Source organism: Carassius gibelio, chromosome B3, assembly GCF_023724105.1.
Source record: "Carassius gibelio isolate Cgi1373 ecotype wild population from Czech Republic chromosome B3, carGib1.2-hapl.c, whole genome shotgun sequence".
In the NCBI taxonomy this organism is placed as follows: Eukaryota; Metazoa; Chordata; class Actinopteri; order Cypriniformes; family Cyprinidae; genus Carassius; species Carassius gibelio.
Window position 1 is genome coordinate 10,783,405 of NC_068398.1, and position 17,446 is coordinate 10,800,850.

Here is a 17,446-nt window from a genome sequence, read left to right on the forward strand (position 1 = left end):
CCTTTGCAGTGGACTATGCCTTTAGTCAGATCACCAGCAGCCCGAGATTTTCTCAAAGCAATGGAGAAGCTGAGCATTATGGTCAGACTGTAAAAATCTGTAACCTGCTTAAAAAAGCGATTGGGGGTTCAGTTTCAATTTACCACCTAAATTGTGTAAGTATATTTCTATAAGATTTCTATAAAAAAGGTTCTGAGGAGTCTATACAGATATTCATATGCTAGGTTTAAAAAGTTAAGACAAAGCACACTCGTGTAAGCCTTAAATCGAACTGCAGTAATAATAATAATAATAATAATAATAATAATAATAGGTACAAAAAAAACATGTTTTACTCATTGAAATATGCTGAAGTCATAAGTAATATTACCCCCCCCCCCCCCCTCTTATTTTATATTCCCACAAATGAAATATTTTAAGATACTGAACTAGAAAACTGTAACAATAATTTCCTGAATTATTTTAAATCTAGAATATCAACTAGATTAAAAATCTTTTTTTTTTTTTAGCTTTGCTAGATTTTTTATCAGAATTTTTTTTATTTTTTTTTTATCAGTATTTCTGACACTATAACATGTTTCTTCTTGTCCACAGTGGCTATTCACATCTTCCTGTAATGTTTACCCATTTTATAGTGTACGATTTAGTCTTATGTGTCCAAATCTTTACCTTGATATTATTATCTCATCTCTTCTGCTTTTTCCTGGACATTTCATCTCTCCCACTTTCCTTTGAACTCTGTACCATTGACCTTTTCTCTCTTCTTCCCATTGTTTGTGCCACCTTTCCTTCAATCTTTTCATAATGATGCTCTTAATAATGATGCTTACTTAAGTATTGTCACGGGAGGATCACAAGACAGACACAGTGGGCGTGGCGTCAGGCCTCGGAGAGGCTTTTATTAACAGAAATCATAAAATAACAGGGAATAAAAGTGGCCAAAGGGGGAAAGTGTCCAAAATAACAGGGAATCTGGTGTCCTCGTCGTGCTGCGGGGTTTGTGTAGGTCGGGCAGTGTTCATCGAGGAAGGGTCCAGGCAAGGGGCGGAGTCCGGCGGCCGCACGCGCTCCCCTCCTTGGTCCGGGGCGCGAGGGGCGGCGGCTTCTCCTAGCGGCCGCGTCTCTCTCGTTGGCCGCGGTGCTGGTAGGGGATGGACGGCCCGGCATCCTGGCCCGTCGGCCGTGTATACGGGTGCGGTTCCCATCCGGATCGCGGGTCCGGCAGCTCACGTCTTGGTGGCGCGGGAGTCCCTCAACGCACCCTTCCTGGACCCACGAGGACACCAGTGTGCATGCACGGGGAAGAGACCGGTCTCCTGAGGAGAGGCGCGTTGGGCTTTTAAACAGCGGCGGTAATGAGGCTCCACTTCCTTCAGGTGTGCCCCATCACACGCCGCCAGCCCTGACTCGTCCAGCGCCCCTCCTCTCACACACCCACTCCAGTCGGGAGCCTGGTGAAGGGCGGCGATTTAGGACGGGGTGCCGGTGACAATCAGGGAGGAGGCAGCTGACTCGTCACAGTATTCAAGAAGTACACAAGAATCTGCTAAGAAAGAGGAAGGACAGCACAGTGACTGAACAAAGTGTTGCAAGTAGTGAAATTATTTCCTTATGAAAATACCTCTTCATGAAGCCAAACACTCAGGAACTTTTTTTTTTGTAGGTTTCATACTTACAAAATAGATCACAGAAGACTTCTCCGTGGTCTGTTCTGCTCAAGTTTAGAAATCATAGTATTTTGGCAGACAAGCTTCTTAGTTATATTTCAGTATGAGTTACAAACAAAATACTAATATAAAAAAACATAAATAAAAACAAAGAGATATAATTTGCAAGCTCGGCCGTTTAGAGGCATCAATGGCAAGGCCGCTGGCACCGGAGAAGCTGTTCCACAGAACCAGCATCTGATCTCCTCACTTCCTAATTTTCTTTAACAGTATGTGTATATTTTTTAGTGTTCTTACCCTACTCAATAAATCCTCTGTAAAGGTAGGCTGTGATCACGAGTTCCCGTTTTAATTTTAATCGACACACATTTAAGGATCATTTCAAGTTCAATTTGTTTCAGATTAATAATTAATATATCTATTTAAACCTATTTTGACCAGGTGTGAACATGATAGTGAGTTTGGACATTCAGCTTCTTCATCGATGGAAGGGGCTTAAAGTAGTTTTGGGAAGGATGAGAGGAGTCCTTCCTAATGGAGGTTATATTCTTCACACACCTTGTGATATGAAAGTCTTCAGTGGCAGAAAGTTTGGCTCCAGTGAAACATTGTGCTGTCTTCACACTGCAGGGTGTTCCTGTCAGATACTGAGCAGGTTTCATAGCAGATGGTGATACAGCTGGTTCGTAACTCTCAATGTTGCAGAGGTTTTAAAACCCTGGGTCGTGACCCTCAAGTGGGCTTTATGTAGAATATGAGAAAACCTGAGTCAAAAAGTATCAGTTATGATTTTTTTTCACAAGAAAAACAGGAATCCATTAAGCTCTGTTACAAACAGCAGAGATTCACAGAAAAGATAGTAAAGGTGTTGCATGCAAACATTGTAGCAATACTTCTTGACTAGCAAAGAATAAGCTGAAATCTGGAGCAAGACCACATGTGACCCTGGACCACAAAACCAGTCATAAGAGTCACTTTTTGAAATTGAGATTTACATATCATCTGAAAGCTGAATAAATAAGCTGCATGATTGCATCATGATGCATGGTTTGTTAGGATAGGACAATATTTGGCTGAGATACAACTGATATTTGCTATGAGATCTGGAATCTGAGGAAAAAAAAATAAAAAATAACAATGAGAAAATGACCTTTAAAGTTGTCCAAATGAAGTTCTTAACAGAGGTGGAAAGTAACAAATTACATTTACTCATTTTCTGTAAAACAAAACAAGCATTACATTGATACTACCTTTCATATCCACCTATTTGTGCGGAACTGGATTCTCAATTTTAACTTAAATATAGAACAAATAAATAAGTTGAATGCTTCTCAGGACATGTGTTGCCCTGTCGTCTTATGAACCAGCTTGGGACCAGATTATGCAGAATGTACGTATATGTGATATGTTAATACATTTTCAGAAGGTGCATGGTTGAATAATATTGGTCTTGTCAATTTAAAAAGGAAAACAATGTCGCTCTTAAAAAGGTTTGAACTGCTCTATACCATAAATTCAGCTCATAATAACAAGAAACAATAATCCAAAAAAAGAAAAGAAAGAAAATTAATTATACAGGGGTCTGGCTTCATAGTTGTTGTTTTCTTTCTTTTTTTTTCTTTTTCTTGCAAAAGATTATATATTGTCGCAAATGAATTTCTACACTTTTATCAACTAATCATATCTCATGGAATCTGTTGCCTAACCTGTCATAACATGAATTTCCTGTATTTCATGACACAAGTTATATCACCCTGAAAACTGCATCTTTTGGAAACTATCTAATAATAATCTAGTTCCTTTTTCTCTAGAGTTTAAACACATTTTTTTTATGCATTTTTGACGGCATTTGTTTTTAGTCAAAAGTATAAATGGCAAATGAGGCTACATAAATCCGTGCACACACATACATCGCTGATATAGATTTATACATATTTTGAACTTTGCACTTTTGTTTTTTTCTGAAAGAGTTTCAAATTTGATTATGTAAATACTGTGCATCTGTAATAAAGTCTGTCAGTTTTCTTAACTGAAGGGGCTTCGTTGCAAAGACGCACTTGCAGTCTAACTTTGCATTCATTCTATTTCATGGGAATTAAAGAAAACGTTTAGCAGCTTACAAGGCAATGGATAAATATTATCAAGTCCTTAAGGAAACAACAATGACACGTAGCAGACAATCATGAGGACTAATAGAAAACAGTAAATATGGACAATAAATACAGACAAATGTTCAGACAAGGTTCACTGATTTAGATAACACTTTATTTCAATAGCACACTTTAGATATTCTACTAAAAGTAATTTCTTTGTCAACTTACTGTCAACTTATACTAACCCTAACAGTCTACTCTGAGAGTTAGTAGACTTGTAGCTGCAAATATTGTTAAAGTTACTTATAGTTCGTAGAATGTCTAAAGTGAACTATTGAAATAAAGTGTAACCCTGTTTTAAAACTGAATTGACAATTAAGTAGGTAATACATTATTTATTTGTAAGTACTGAGTGAATTAAATATACAGTTCATATTACTATTATTAATTGAATGTGATATATAGACTATACTTTTAGTGAGTTATAAAATAATCACTTTTTTGAGTGAGGCACAGTGATTTTAAAGTTATTGTTTATATTCAGCTTCTTCATCGATGGAAGGGGCTTAAAGTAGTTGTGGGAAGGATGAGAGGAGTCCTTCCTAATGGAGGTGACGTTCTTCACACACCTTGTGATATGAAAGTCTTCAGTGGCAGAAAGTTTGGCTCCAGTGAAACATTGTGCTGTCTTCACACTGCAGGGTGTTCCTGTCAGATACTGAGCAGGTTTCATAGCAGATGGTGAGACACTGTCAATAACACATCTGCAGAAACATCTTCATCTGCTATCAGTATTATTGCTCTTGAGCCTCACAATGTTGTCATCTGCAAACATTACAATGTTATCACTTTGGTGTTTTGCATTGCACTCGTGAATGAGCAGAATGCAAACAACAGTGTTTGTTCAACTAGATTAATGCTACAGAAGAACTAGATTGAAATTTTAAGAAAAACAAAGAAACTCGTGAAATACTGAAAAGACTGAACTTATTACAAACCAAGAGCTTTTCTCAGAAATATATATGTAAAAAAAATTCTCTCAGCCAAAGCAGGGGGCTGGACTGCACTGACAAAACTCTTTCAGTTACTTCAAGCTTTTTCAACATTAGAGACAGAGAAAGAGAGAGACAGAGAGAGAGAGAGAGAGAGAGAGAGAGTCACAATATTTACCATTTTTTCCCCATCATTTGAAGAGTCGCAAGAACTTTATTATATTGCTCAAGATCAAATCATAAGCCATTTTCTGTCATTATTTTTCTATTTGCAAGTCTTTGACTATGAGGCACATGTATCTGAATCTGGGTGAGTCACATTTCAGTTCATTTTTAGGATTTAACCTGTTAACTGTCACCCCGTCCCGTATACGGGACGCCTACATTGACTATACTACTACTATTACAATCAAATCTAATCTATTCTTGACAAACTATATATCGTTGGAAAGGTCTAAGACTCCCAAATATATATTTTACCAATATTTTATGTTAAAAATTATGTAGGAAAAGTAATAGATTAATTTATGACAAGAGTGCACCCTCAGAAATCTACATTACAAAAGGAGTTTTGACCTTTGTTTAAAAAAATACTTCCTCGTTGCCTTTTTCTCTATCACATTTTAGAAATCATCAGAAGTTATATATCACTTGAAAACATAAAATCTCAAAATTCATCCTTTAAAACCCATTTTAAAATCAGACATTGCATTACCATGTAAATGGTACATCAAAATCATGTTACAAAATGTTTTCAGTCATGAATTATAAAAATTTAGGTTTGTATCATGCACATTCAAGTCTATCTTCAAAATCGTGAGTGACAGTTAGTTAATAGAAACAGATGTTTGTGGGGAGAAACTCAAACTGTTCAAAAAAGAAAAAAAAAGTAAATATGAATGAGAGGAAACTGTCACAAATAAGAATATCTGAGAGAAAATAAGTGAAATTCATACAGGTTTGGATGAGGGTGAGCAAATGATTACAGAATGGTCTTTTTTGGGGGGTAATGTGTAACTAAACTTATTATATTTGATCAATAGTTTATAGTTTAGTTTAGTTTATTTGAGCTGTTCAGAATCATGGTTGTTACAGAAGTCATAAACTTACACAGTAATGGAAGCTCAAAAGGAGTAGGCTGAAGCAAGGAAGCTTGTATATGCGCCTACCCCTATGTACAATACTCTCAGTACCCATGGATTTCACATTTGTATTCCCAATTGTAACTCAATAAATAACACTGCATTTAACAATATATATTACATTGATAAGGTTACCATAAAATGTGAAAATTTCAAGTATATCATTTTCATACCCAGGCACACATCACCACGAGCGTGCACCTGTTTATGAGTTACATTTCCAACCAAACTATCAGTAATATGGACGTTACAAATTGCAGCATTTGAAATGGTAGCTTGTAGCTACATTCCACATCCAATGTATATTGTCACAAGCGTATAGAGATAACTGTACAAACTGTGTTTGAGTTACAGGATACATCTATTGTACAAGCAGCATGACTACATCTAAATTAATAAGTATCTTCCATAAGGAATTATGTCATGAAGGATAACATTAATACAGAATCCTGTATCAATCAGATATTACTGGCAGGGACTCCCACATGTTTAGACCCTGGGGAAATAAGAAATAGAATTATTCCTTTCTTTTATAATTCTTTCCATTTTGTCTCCTCAAACTGTTATTCCCAATAAAAAAATTGAATTTTAGCCATTATATAGAATAAATCAAATTAATTTTGGATGCATGTTTTAAGATTAAGATAAATATTTACATTTACATTTACATTTAGTAATCTGGCAGACAATTTTATCCAAAGCAACTTATAAATGAGGACAATGAAAGCAATTAAAAAGAGCAATGATATACAAGTGCTATAACAAGTCTCAGTTTAACGCAGTACATTTTTTATATAAATTATATAATAAATAAAAATAAAACTGATAGAATAGAAAAGAATAGAGTAAGCTAGTGTCAGAGGCCTTTTTAATAATAACATCTTGTAATAACCACATTTGCGGTAAGAACATAATACTATTTTCAGAAGATGCTAGAATAATCTGTACTGTTAAAATATTTTTATATTTTAAAACATTTTTTCAGTAAACTCTCTGTAAAGTGATTCATCTTCATCTTTGACTCCTTGTCCTCTTTCAGCATATTGGTCTCTGTTTGGGGTCAAGCTGTGCCCCCAACAACAGCACCATCATTTCAAACACAATTTAAATACAGTGACGTCCAGTAGTCTGAGACCACTAGTGAAAATGCTGCTATTTTGCTTTTCTTTTTTGTATTACATTACTACTTGAACTCTGAAAAGTCAGACTGACTATGTATTTCTGAATGTCTTTGGTTTGACTTTTGACAATTCCTAAATCTATCTGCAAATCTAACCTGCATTGCAGGTTTGCATAAAGAAAATCTCATATCATCAATGTGGTCTGGACTTTTGGATCTGTGCAACTAACTACACCAAAGACACTAAACCTGCAGTAACAGACTCTTTATTTTCTGCTCATAGTTCTTCTGTTAGCACTGACAGAGAACATCCTGATGAGAACAGTCTGCAGACCTGGAGAGATAAGAAGCGGTAAACAGTGTGTAGGTATGAGTAAACAAGCTAACATATACAGTATGATACTCAGATGTCAGAGCCTAACAGGATTTGACTTGGGTTGGGCATGCCAACATTTATTCACACACACACACACACACACACACATAATAATCAAGTTTTGTTGATATTGTTGTATATTACTGAATAGCTGGAAATTCTATTGCAGATATAGGACACATTCATGAAACAGCACTTATTAATGAATCGTAAATTAAAATCAGGAAAAGGTGCTATGGTTATTCAGGCTTTCTCTGTTATTGTTATAGATGATGATGAGTGTGTGTCTCAACCATCCATTTGTGGAAGAAATGCAACATGCTTCAACACTGTTGGCAGCTACTTCTGTCAATGTCATGAAGGATTCACACCTCCTTCACCTCATAATTTCACAGAAGTGGATAGGATTGTATGCCAAGGTAAAGAGAGCTCGATATGATGAATCTCACATGATCTCTGTGCAGCAGAGAAAACATCTGAATCTCTGTTCATCTCATTTCAGACATCAATGAATGTGTGGTCGGCATCGCTGATTGTGGTCCTAATACAACATGTGTTAATACTGAAGGAGGTTATTACTGCACATGTGCAACTGGCTACATTTCCAGCAATAGAAAAGATATATTCAATTCAGGACAAGGAGTTCAGTGTATAGGTAAGATTTATTTATTTATTTATTTATTTATTTATTTATTTATTGCCATTGATTGCAGTCTAAAGTGGGAGTCTTCAGTTGACATGTTTTTGTTTATTATCTGTCCCTAAATTACAGACAGAGATGAATGCAGTGATCCCAGTTTTTGTGGAAAACATGCATCATGTCATAACACTGCTGGAGGTTTCTACTGCATCTGTGAAGCTGGATTCAGACTAAAGTCAGGAGGAACTAACTTCACTGATACAAGTGAACTCTGTGAGAGTAAGTCCTTTAAAACCATTCAAGTTCACATTTTGACTAAGTAATTTTTCGTTTGTTTTTTAAAAATTTACTGTATTATCTTTCGTCAAAATGATGATTTTAAGTAAAGATTATGTTCCATGAAGATATGTTGTCAATTTTCTACTGTAAATATAGCAACACTTAATTTTTGATAAGTAATATGCATTGTTAAGAGTTTCATTTGGACAATTTTAAAGGTGATTTTCTCAGTATTATGATTTTAATTTTTTGCACCCTCATATTAAAGATTTTCAAATAGTTGTATCTCAGACAAATATTATCATGTCATAGCAAAAAATATATCAATTGAAATCTTATTTATTCAGCTTTCATATGATTTATAAATCTCAATTTCGAAAAATTTACACTTAAGACTAGTTTTATGGTCCAGTGTCACATATATATTATATTTCATGCTTTCTCATAATTTGTAGCACACAACGGTTGCCTGTGTTTGCACAACAAATGACTATTAGTTTGAGCAAAACAGGCAAAGTAAACCACAATAATTTAATAATAAGTATTAATAATTTCATTACACTGTTAAAATGGTGACCTGCAATCGTTGCTTGCACTAGATGATCTGAACCGTGCCTGAGCGTTTGTGTTTGACCACCAAAGTCAGTTTGTTTGACTAGTGTGATCACTTCATGCTGAACTGTGCCCTGGCCTGCTTGAAGAGGTGGCTCATGGTTCGACTGGGCTTCAGGTTAAAATGAGAAAGGACCAGCTATTGATGAAATCAGCTTCTTCATAGATGGAAGGGGCTTAAAGTAGTTTTGGGAATTTTATTTTATACTGTGCATTGTTGCAATGTGCTTAATAAATATTTGCATCATTTGTAATTATGTATTTTTATGTTTTTTTTTAAATAAGTTATTAAATTGTAATTATCTTTGAAACTTTAATATTAATTTATGCAATTGCAATGTCTTAATTTTAGTAAAGTTAGTACACGGTCATAGCAATAAATGCAATGGTACTAATAATTGGCATAATTTATTTCGGTGTTTCGGTTTCGGTTTTCGGCCTTGGTTTTCTCTTTTTCGGTTTTCGGTATCGGCCAAGAATTTTCATTTCGGTGCATCCCTAGTCGTGACCCTCAAGTGGGCTTTATGTAGAATATGAGAAAGCCCGAGTCAAAAAGTATCAGTTATGATTTTTTTTCACAAGAAAAACAGGAATCCATTAAGCTCTGTTACAAACAGCAGAGATTCACAGAAAAGATAGTGAAGGTGTTGCAAGCAAACATTGTAGCAATACTTCTTGACTAGCAAAGAATAAGCTGAAATCTGGAGTAAGACCACATGTGACCCTGGACCACAAAACCAGTCATAAGAGTCACTTTTTGAAATTGAGATTTACATATCATCTGAAAGCTGCATCATGATGCATGGTTTGTTAGGATAGGACAATATTTGGCTGAGATACAACTGATATTTGCTATGAGATCTGGAATATGAACCTTTTAAAGTTGTCCAAATGAAGTTCTTAACAGAGGTGGAAAGTAACAAATTACATTTACTCATTTTCTGTAAAACAAAACAAGCATTACACTGATACTACCTTTCATATCTACCTATATGTGCGGAACTGGATTCTCAATTTTAACTTAAATATATAAAAAATAAATAAGTTGAATTCTTCTCAGGACATGTGTTGCCCTGTCGTCTTATGAACCAGCTTGAGACCAGATTATGCAGAATGTACGTATATGTGATATGGAAATACATTTTCAGAAGGTGCATGGTTGAATAATATTGGTCTTGTCAATTTGAAAAGGAAAACAATGTCGCTCTTAAAAAGGTTTGAACTGCTCCATACTATAAATTCAGCTCATAATAACAAGAAACAATAATCCCAAAAAAGAAAAGAAAGAAAATTAATTATACAGGGTCTGGCTTCATTTTCTCTCAATCTTTTTTTTTATTTTTATTTTTTACAAAAGATTATATATTGTTGCAAATGTATTTCTACACTTTTATCAACTAATCATATCTCATGGAATCTGTTGCCTAACCTGTCATAACATGAATTTCCTGTATTTCATGACACAAGTTATATCACCCTGAAAACTGCATCTTTTGGAAACTATCTAATAATAATCTAGTTCCTTTTTCTCTAGAGTTTAAACACATTTTTTTATGCATTTTTGACGGCATTTGTTTTTAGTCAAAAGTATAAATGGCAAATGAGGCTACATAAATCCGTGCACACACATACATCGCTGATATAGATTTATACATATTTTGAACTTTGCACTTTTGTTTTTTTCTGAAAGAGTTTCAAATTTGATTATGTAAATACTGTGCATCTGTAATAAAGTCTGTCAGTTTTCTTAACTGAAGGGGCTTCGTTGCAAAGACGCACTTGCAGTCTAACTTTGCATTCATTCTATTTCATGGGAATTAAAGAAAACTTTTAGCAGCTTACAAGGCAATGGATAAATATTATCAAGTCCTTAAGGAAACAACAATCACACATAGCAGACAATCATGAGGACTAATAGAAAACAGTAAATATGGACAATAAATACAGACAAATGTTCAGACAAGGTTCACTGATTTAGGTAACACTTTATTTCAATAGTACACTTTAGATATTCTACTAAAAGTAATTTCTTTGTCAACTTACTGTCAACGTATACTAACCCTAACAGTCTACTCTGAGAGTTAGTAGACTTGTAGCTGCAAATATTGTTAAAGTTACTTATAGTTCGTAGAATGTCTAAAGTGAACTATTGAAATAAAGTGTAACCCTGTTTTAAAACTGAATTGACAATTAAGTAGGTAATATATTATTTATTTGTAAGTACTGAGTGAATTAAATATACAGTTTATATTACTATTATTAATTGAATGCGATATATAGACTATACTTTTAGTGAATTATAAAATAATCACTTTTTTTAAATGAGGCACAGTGATTTTAAAGTTATTGTTTATATTCAGCTTCTTCATCGATGGAAGGGGCTTAAAGTAGTTTTGGGAAGGATGAGAGGAGTCCTTCCTAATGGAGGTTATGTTCTTCACAAACGTTGTGATATGAAAGTCTTCAGTGGCAGAAAGTTTGGCTCCAGTGAAACATTGTGCTGTCTTCACACTGCAGGGTGTTCCTGTCAGATACTGAGCAGGTTTCATAGCAGATGGTGAGACACTGTCAATAACACATCTGCAGAAACATCTTCATCTGCTATCAGTATTATTGCTCATGAGCCTCACAATGTTGTCATCTGCAAACATTACAATGTTATCACTTTGGTGTTTTGCATTGCACTCGTGAATGAGCAGAATGCAAACAACAGTGTTTGTTCAACTAGATTAATGCTACAGAAGAACTAGATTGAAATTTTACGAAAAACAAAGAAACACATGAAATACTGAAAAGACTGAACTTATTACAAACCAAGAGCTTTTCTCAGAAATATATATGTAAAAAAAAAAAATTCTCTCAGCCAAAGCAGGGGGCTGGACTGCACTGACAAAACTCTTTCAGTTACTTCAAGCTTTTTCAGCATTAGACTCAGAGAGAGAGAGAGACAGAGAGAGAGAGAGAGTCACAATATTTACCATTTTTTCCTCATCATTTGAAGAGTCGCAAGAACTTTATTATATTGCTCAAGATCAAATCATAAGCCATTTTCTGTCATTATTTTTCTATTTGCAAGTCTTTGACTATGAGGCACATGTATCTGAATCTGAGTCACATTTCAGTTCATTTTTAGGATTTAACCTGTTAACTGTCACCTCGTCCCGTATACGGGACGCCTACATTGACTATACTACTACTATTACAATCAAATCTAATCTATTCTTGTCAAACTATATATCGTTGGAAAGGTCTAAGACTCCCAAATATATATTTTACCAATATTTTTTGTTAAAAATTATGTAGGAAAAGTAATAGATTAATTTATGACAAGAGTGCACCCCAGAAATCTACATTACAAAAGGAGTTTTGACCTTTGTTTAAAAAAAAGGCTTCCTCGTTGCCTTTTTCTCTATCACATTTTAGAAATCATCAGAAGTTATATATCACTTGAAAACATAAAATCTCAAAATTCATCCTTTAAAACCCATTTTAAAATCAGACATTGCATAACCATGTAAATGGTACATCAAAATCATGTTACAAAATGTTTTCAGTCATGAATTATAAAAATTTAGGTTTGTATCATGCACATTCAAGTCAATCTTCAAAATCGTGAGTGACAGTTAATAGAAACAGATGTTTGTGGGGAGAAACTCAAACTGTTCAAAAAAGAAAAAAAAATAAATATGAATGAGAGGAAACTGTCACAAATAAGAATATCTGAGAGAAAATAAGTGAAATTCATGCAGGTTTGGATGAGGGTGAGCAAATGATTACAGAATGGTCTGTTTTTGGGGTAATGTGTAACTAAACTTATTATATTTGATCAATAGTTTATAGTTTAGTTTAGTTTATTTGAGCTGTTCAGAATCATGGTTGTTACAGAAGTCTTAAACTTACACAGTAATGGAAGCTCAAAAGGAGTAGGCTGAAGCAAGGAAGCTTATATGCGCCTACCCCTATGTACAATACTCTCAGTACCCATGGATTTCACATTTGTATTCTCAATTGTAACTCAATAAATAACACTGCATTTAACAATATATATTACATTGATAAGGTTACCATAAAATGTGAAAATTTCAAGTATATCATTTTCATACCCAGGCACACATCACCACAAGCGTGCACCTGTTTATGAGTTACATTTCCAACCAAACTATCAGTAATATGGACGTTACAAATTGCAGCATTTGAAATGGTAGCTTGTAGCTACATTCCACATCCAATGTATATTGTCACAAGCGTATAGAGATAACTGTACAAACTGTGTTTGAGTTACAGGATACATCTATTGTACAAGCAGCATGACTACATCTAAATTAATAAGTATCTTCCATAAGGAATTATGTCATGAAGGATAACATTAATACAGAATCCTGTATCAATCAGATATTACTGGCAGGGACTCCCACATGTTTAGACCCTGGGGAAATAAGAAATAGAATTATTCCTTTCTTTTATAATTATTTCCATTTTGTCTCCTCAAACTGTTATTCCCAATAAAAAAATTGAATTTTAGCCATTATATAGAATAAATCAAATAAATTTTGGCTGCATGTTTTAAGATTAAGATAAATATTTACATTTACATTGACATTTAGTAATCTGGCAGACAATTTTATCCAAAGCAACTTATAAATGAGGACAATGAAAGCAATTAAAAAGAGCAATGATATACAAGTGCTATAACAAGTCTCAGTTTAACGCAGTACATTTTTTATATAAATTATATAATAAATAAAAATAAAATTGATAGAATAGAAAAGAATAGAGTAAGCTAGTGTCAGAGGCCTTTTTAATAATAACATCTTGTAATAAACACATTTGTGGTAAGAACATAATACTATTTTCAGAAGACGCTAGAATAATCTGTACTGTTAAAATATTTTTATATTTTAAAACATTTTTTCAGTAAACTCTCTGTAAAGTGATTCATCTTCATCTTTGACTCCTTGTCCTCTTTCATCATATTGGTCTCTGTTTGGGGTCAAGCTGTGCTCCCAACAACAGCACCATCATTTCAAACACAATTTAAATACAGTGACGTCCAGTAGTCTGAGACCACTAGTGAAAATGCTGCTATTTTGCTTTTCTTTTTTGTATTACATTGCTACTTGAACTCTGAAAAGTCAGACTGACTATGTATTTCTTATTGTCTTTGGTTTGACTTTTGACAATTCCTAAATCTATCTGTGAATCTAACCTGCATTGCAGATTTGCATAAAGAAAATCTCATATTATCAATGTGGTCTGGACTTTTGGATCTGTGCAACAAACTACACCAAAGACACTAAACCTGCAGTAACAGACTCTTTATTTTCTGCTCATAGTTCTTCTGTTAGCACTGACAGAGAACATCCTGATGAGAACAGTCTGCAGACCTGGAGAGATAAGACGCGGTAGAACGTGTGAAGGTATGAGTAAACAAGCTAACATATACAGTATGATACTCTGATGTCAGAGCCTAACAGGATTTGACTTGGGTTGGGCATGCCAACATTTATTCACACACACACACACACACACACATAATAATCAAGTTTTGTTGATATTGTTGTATATTACTGAATAGCTGGAAATTCTATTGCAGATATAGGACACATTCATGAAACAGCACTTATAGATGAATTGTAAATTAAAATCAGGAAAAGGTGCTATGGTTATTCAGGCTTTCTCTGTTATTGTTATAGATGATGATGAGTGTGAAACTGATCCATCCATTTGTGGAGAAAATGCAGCATGCTTCAACACTAATGGTAGCTACTACTGTCAATGTCATGAAGGATTCACAACTCTTTCAGCTCATAATTTCACACAATCAGATGGGATTTTATGCAAAGGTAAAGAGAGCTTGATATGATGAATCTCACATGATCTCTGTGCAGCAGAGAAAACATCTGAATCTCTGTTCATCTCATTTCAGACATCAATGAATGTGTGGTCGGCAGCGCTGATTGTGGTCCTAATACAACATGTGTTAATACTGAAGGAGGTTATTACTGCACATGTGCAACTGGCTACATTTCCAGCAATGGAAAAGATATATTCAATTCAGGACAAGGAGTTCAGTGTATAGGTAAGATTTATTTATTTATTTATTTATTTATTTATTTATTTATTTATTTATTTATTTATTGCCATTGATTGCAGTCTAAAGTGGGAGTCTTCAGTTGACATGTTTTTGTTTATTATCTGTCCCTAAATTACAGACAGAGATGAATGCAGTGATCCCAGGTTTGTGGAAAACATGCATCATGTCATAACACTGCTGGAGGTTTCTACTGCATCTGTGAAGCTGGATTCAGACTAAAGTCAGGAGGAACTAACTTCACTGATACAAGTGAACTCTGTGAGAGTAAGTCCTTTAAAACCATTCAAGTTCACATTTTGACTAAGTAATTTTTCGTTTGTTTTTTAAAAATTTACTGTATTATCTTTCGTCAAAATGATGATTTTAAGTAAAGATTATGTTCCATGAAGATATGTTGTCAATTTTCTACTGTAAATATAGCAACACTTAATTTTTGATATGTAATATGCATTGTTAAGAGTTTCATTTGGACAATTTTAAAGGTGATTTTCTCAGTATTATGATTTTTATTTTTTGCACCCTCATATTAAAGATTTTCAAATAGTTGTATCTCAGACAAATATTATCATGTCATAGCAAAAAATATATCAATTGAAATCTTATTTATTCAGCTTTCATATGATTTATAAATCTCAATTTCGAAAAATTGACACTTAAGACTCGTTTTATGGTCCAGTGTCACATATATATTATATTTCATGCTTTCTCATAATTTGTAGCACACAACGGTTGCCTGTGTTTGCACAACAAATGACTATCAGTTTGAGCAAAACAGGCAAAGTAAACCACAATAATTTAATAATAAGTATTAATAATTTCATTACACTGTTAAAATGGTGACCTGCAATCGTTGCTTGCACTAGATGATCTGAACCGTGCCTGAGCGTTTGTGTTTGACCACCAAAGTCAGTTTGTTTGACTAGTGCGATCACTTCATGCTGAACTGTGCCCTGGCCTGCTTGAAGAGGTGGCTCATGGTTCGACTGGGCTTCAGGTTAAAATGAGAAAGGACCAGCTATTGATGAAATCAGCTTCTTCATAGATGGAAGGGGCTTAAAGTAGTTTTGGGAAGGATGAGAGGAGTCCTTCCTAATGGAGGTGACGTTCCTCACACACCTTGTGATATGAAAGTCTTCAGTGGCAGTAAGTTTGGCTCCAGTGAAACATTGTGCTGTCTTCACACTGCAGGGCGTTCCTGTTAGATACTGAGCAGGTTTCATAGCAGATGGTGATACAGCTGGTTCGTAACTCTCAATGTTGCAGAGGTTTTAAAACCCTGGGTCGTGACTAGGGATTCACCGAAATTTCGGCCACCGAAAATTTTTGGCGACATTTTTGGTTTTCGGCCGATAGACTTTTATCACCGAAACAGTACGGCCGAAATGTTGTGATGACGCAAACAGAAACTGCGACCTGCACGTGCACCTGCATAGCGCAGACCACGAGCTCCCCGCGACATTCACTTAACACCAGTGAGAACATTCTCTCTCTTCTTACTCCTTTATTCGCAGCACTAAAGCGTCTCCTAACAAAGAGATTGAGACGGACCACGAAGTAAAAACAAAGAAAAGTACAGTCTTATAGAGTCTGTTAGCACACGTCTCACTGAGATCTTTTCGGATCCTCTGCACTTCATCGCGAATGTGCTTGATCCGCGTTATAAAACCATTACTTGGATGCGGAAATAAGGCAGCGCGCACGAGAAATGATCCAGGCCGCGCTAGATGCGGAGAACCCGCGTGGAGACGGAGAAGCGCCAAGCGCAGGAGACAGATCAGAGCGCAGAAAAAAAGACTGGTCTCTGCACCAGATGAGTGGCATGCACCATCGTTGTCTGATATGTTCAGTGGAATTCTGCAAGAAAGTGCCTCAAATAATAATAATACGTTGGCTATTTTGTTCTTAGGCTACTATATATATATATATATATATATATATATATATATATACACATACACACACACACACACACACACACACACACACAAACATATATACATACATAATATCAGATTGTAACCATATTTATGCTCGATTTTCTGCTAGATTTCTGCTTTAATTTGATAAAAATGTTTATTTATGCCCTGGCCCTATTTAAATACACTCTCTCAAATATTTCTCAAATGTCAGGCAGATGACAAGCTCAACTGCTCAACAGCTAGATGGTTAACTGTCTGAAGTCCCCATCCCCAGAAGTGATAACAGTCTTGCCAACTGGAGAAGTAATGCACTTTCTAGTCCTACAGAGAAAAATTTCAAATGCACTTCACCTAAATGCACTTTGTTTTTATGAGAGAACTGTTCATTTTAAAACCTTTCTGCATGCCAGTACATTATTATTAAATATACACATGAGTGGGATACATTTTTGGTTTGAATTTTATTTTATACTGTGCATTGTTGCAATGTGCTTAATAAATATTTGCATCAT

The 17,446-nt window shown here is 34.9% G+C and overlaps 1 protein-coding gene across 24 annotated transcripts in view; it reads left to right on the forward strand.

The window, feature by feature from the left end:
• LOC127951996 (adhesion G protein-coupled receptor E5) overlaps nucleotides 1–17,446 on the forward strand; it is a 73,871-nt gene that overhangs the window by 16,680 nt on the left and 39,745 nt on the right. For 3 of the 24 annotated variants that reach the window (XM_052550184.1, XM_052550183.1, XM_052550181.1), the window contains exons 1-5: nucleotides 4,893–5,062; nucleotides 7,298–7,381; nucleotides 7,660–7,809; nucleotides 7,893–8,045; nucleotides 8,163–8,309. In XM_052550184.1, coding sequence (XP_052406144.1) covers nucleotides 5,038–5,062; nucleotides 7,298–7,381; nucleotides 7,660–7,809; nucleotides 7,893–8,045; nucleotides 8,163–8,309 — 559 coding nt within the window. In that variant the 5' untranslated portion in view covers nucleotides 4,893–5,037. Of the gene's footprint in view, nucleotides 1–4,891; nucleotides 5,063–7,297; nucleotides 7,382–7,659; nucleotides 7,810–7,892; nucleotides 8,046–8,162; nucleotides 8,310–14,614; nucleotides 14,765–14,847; nucleotides 15,001–15,133; nucleotides 15,159–17,446 lie in introns of those variants that run through there. The other 21 variants (XM_052550207.1, XM_052550205.1, XM_052550204.1 and 18 more) reach the window with 16 other exon arrangements.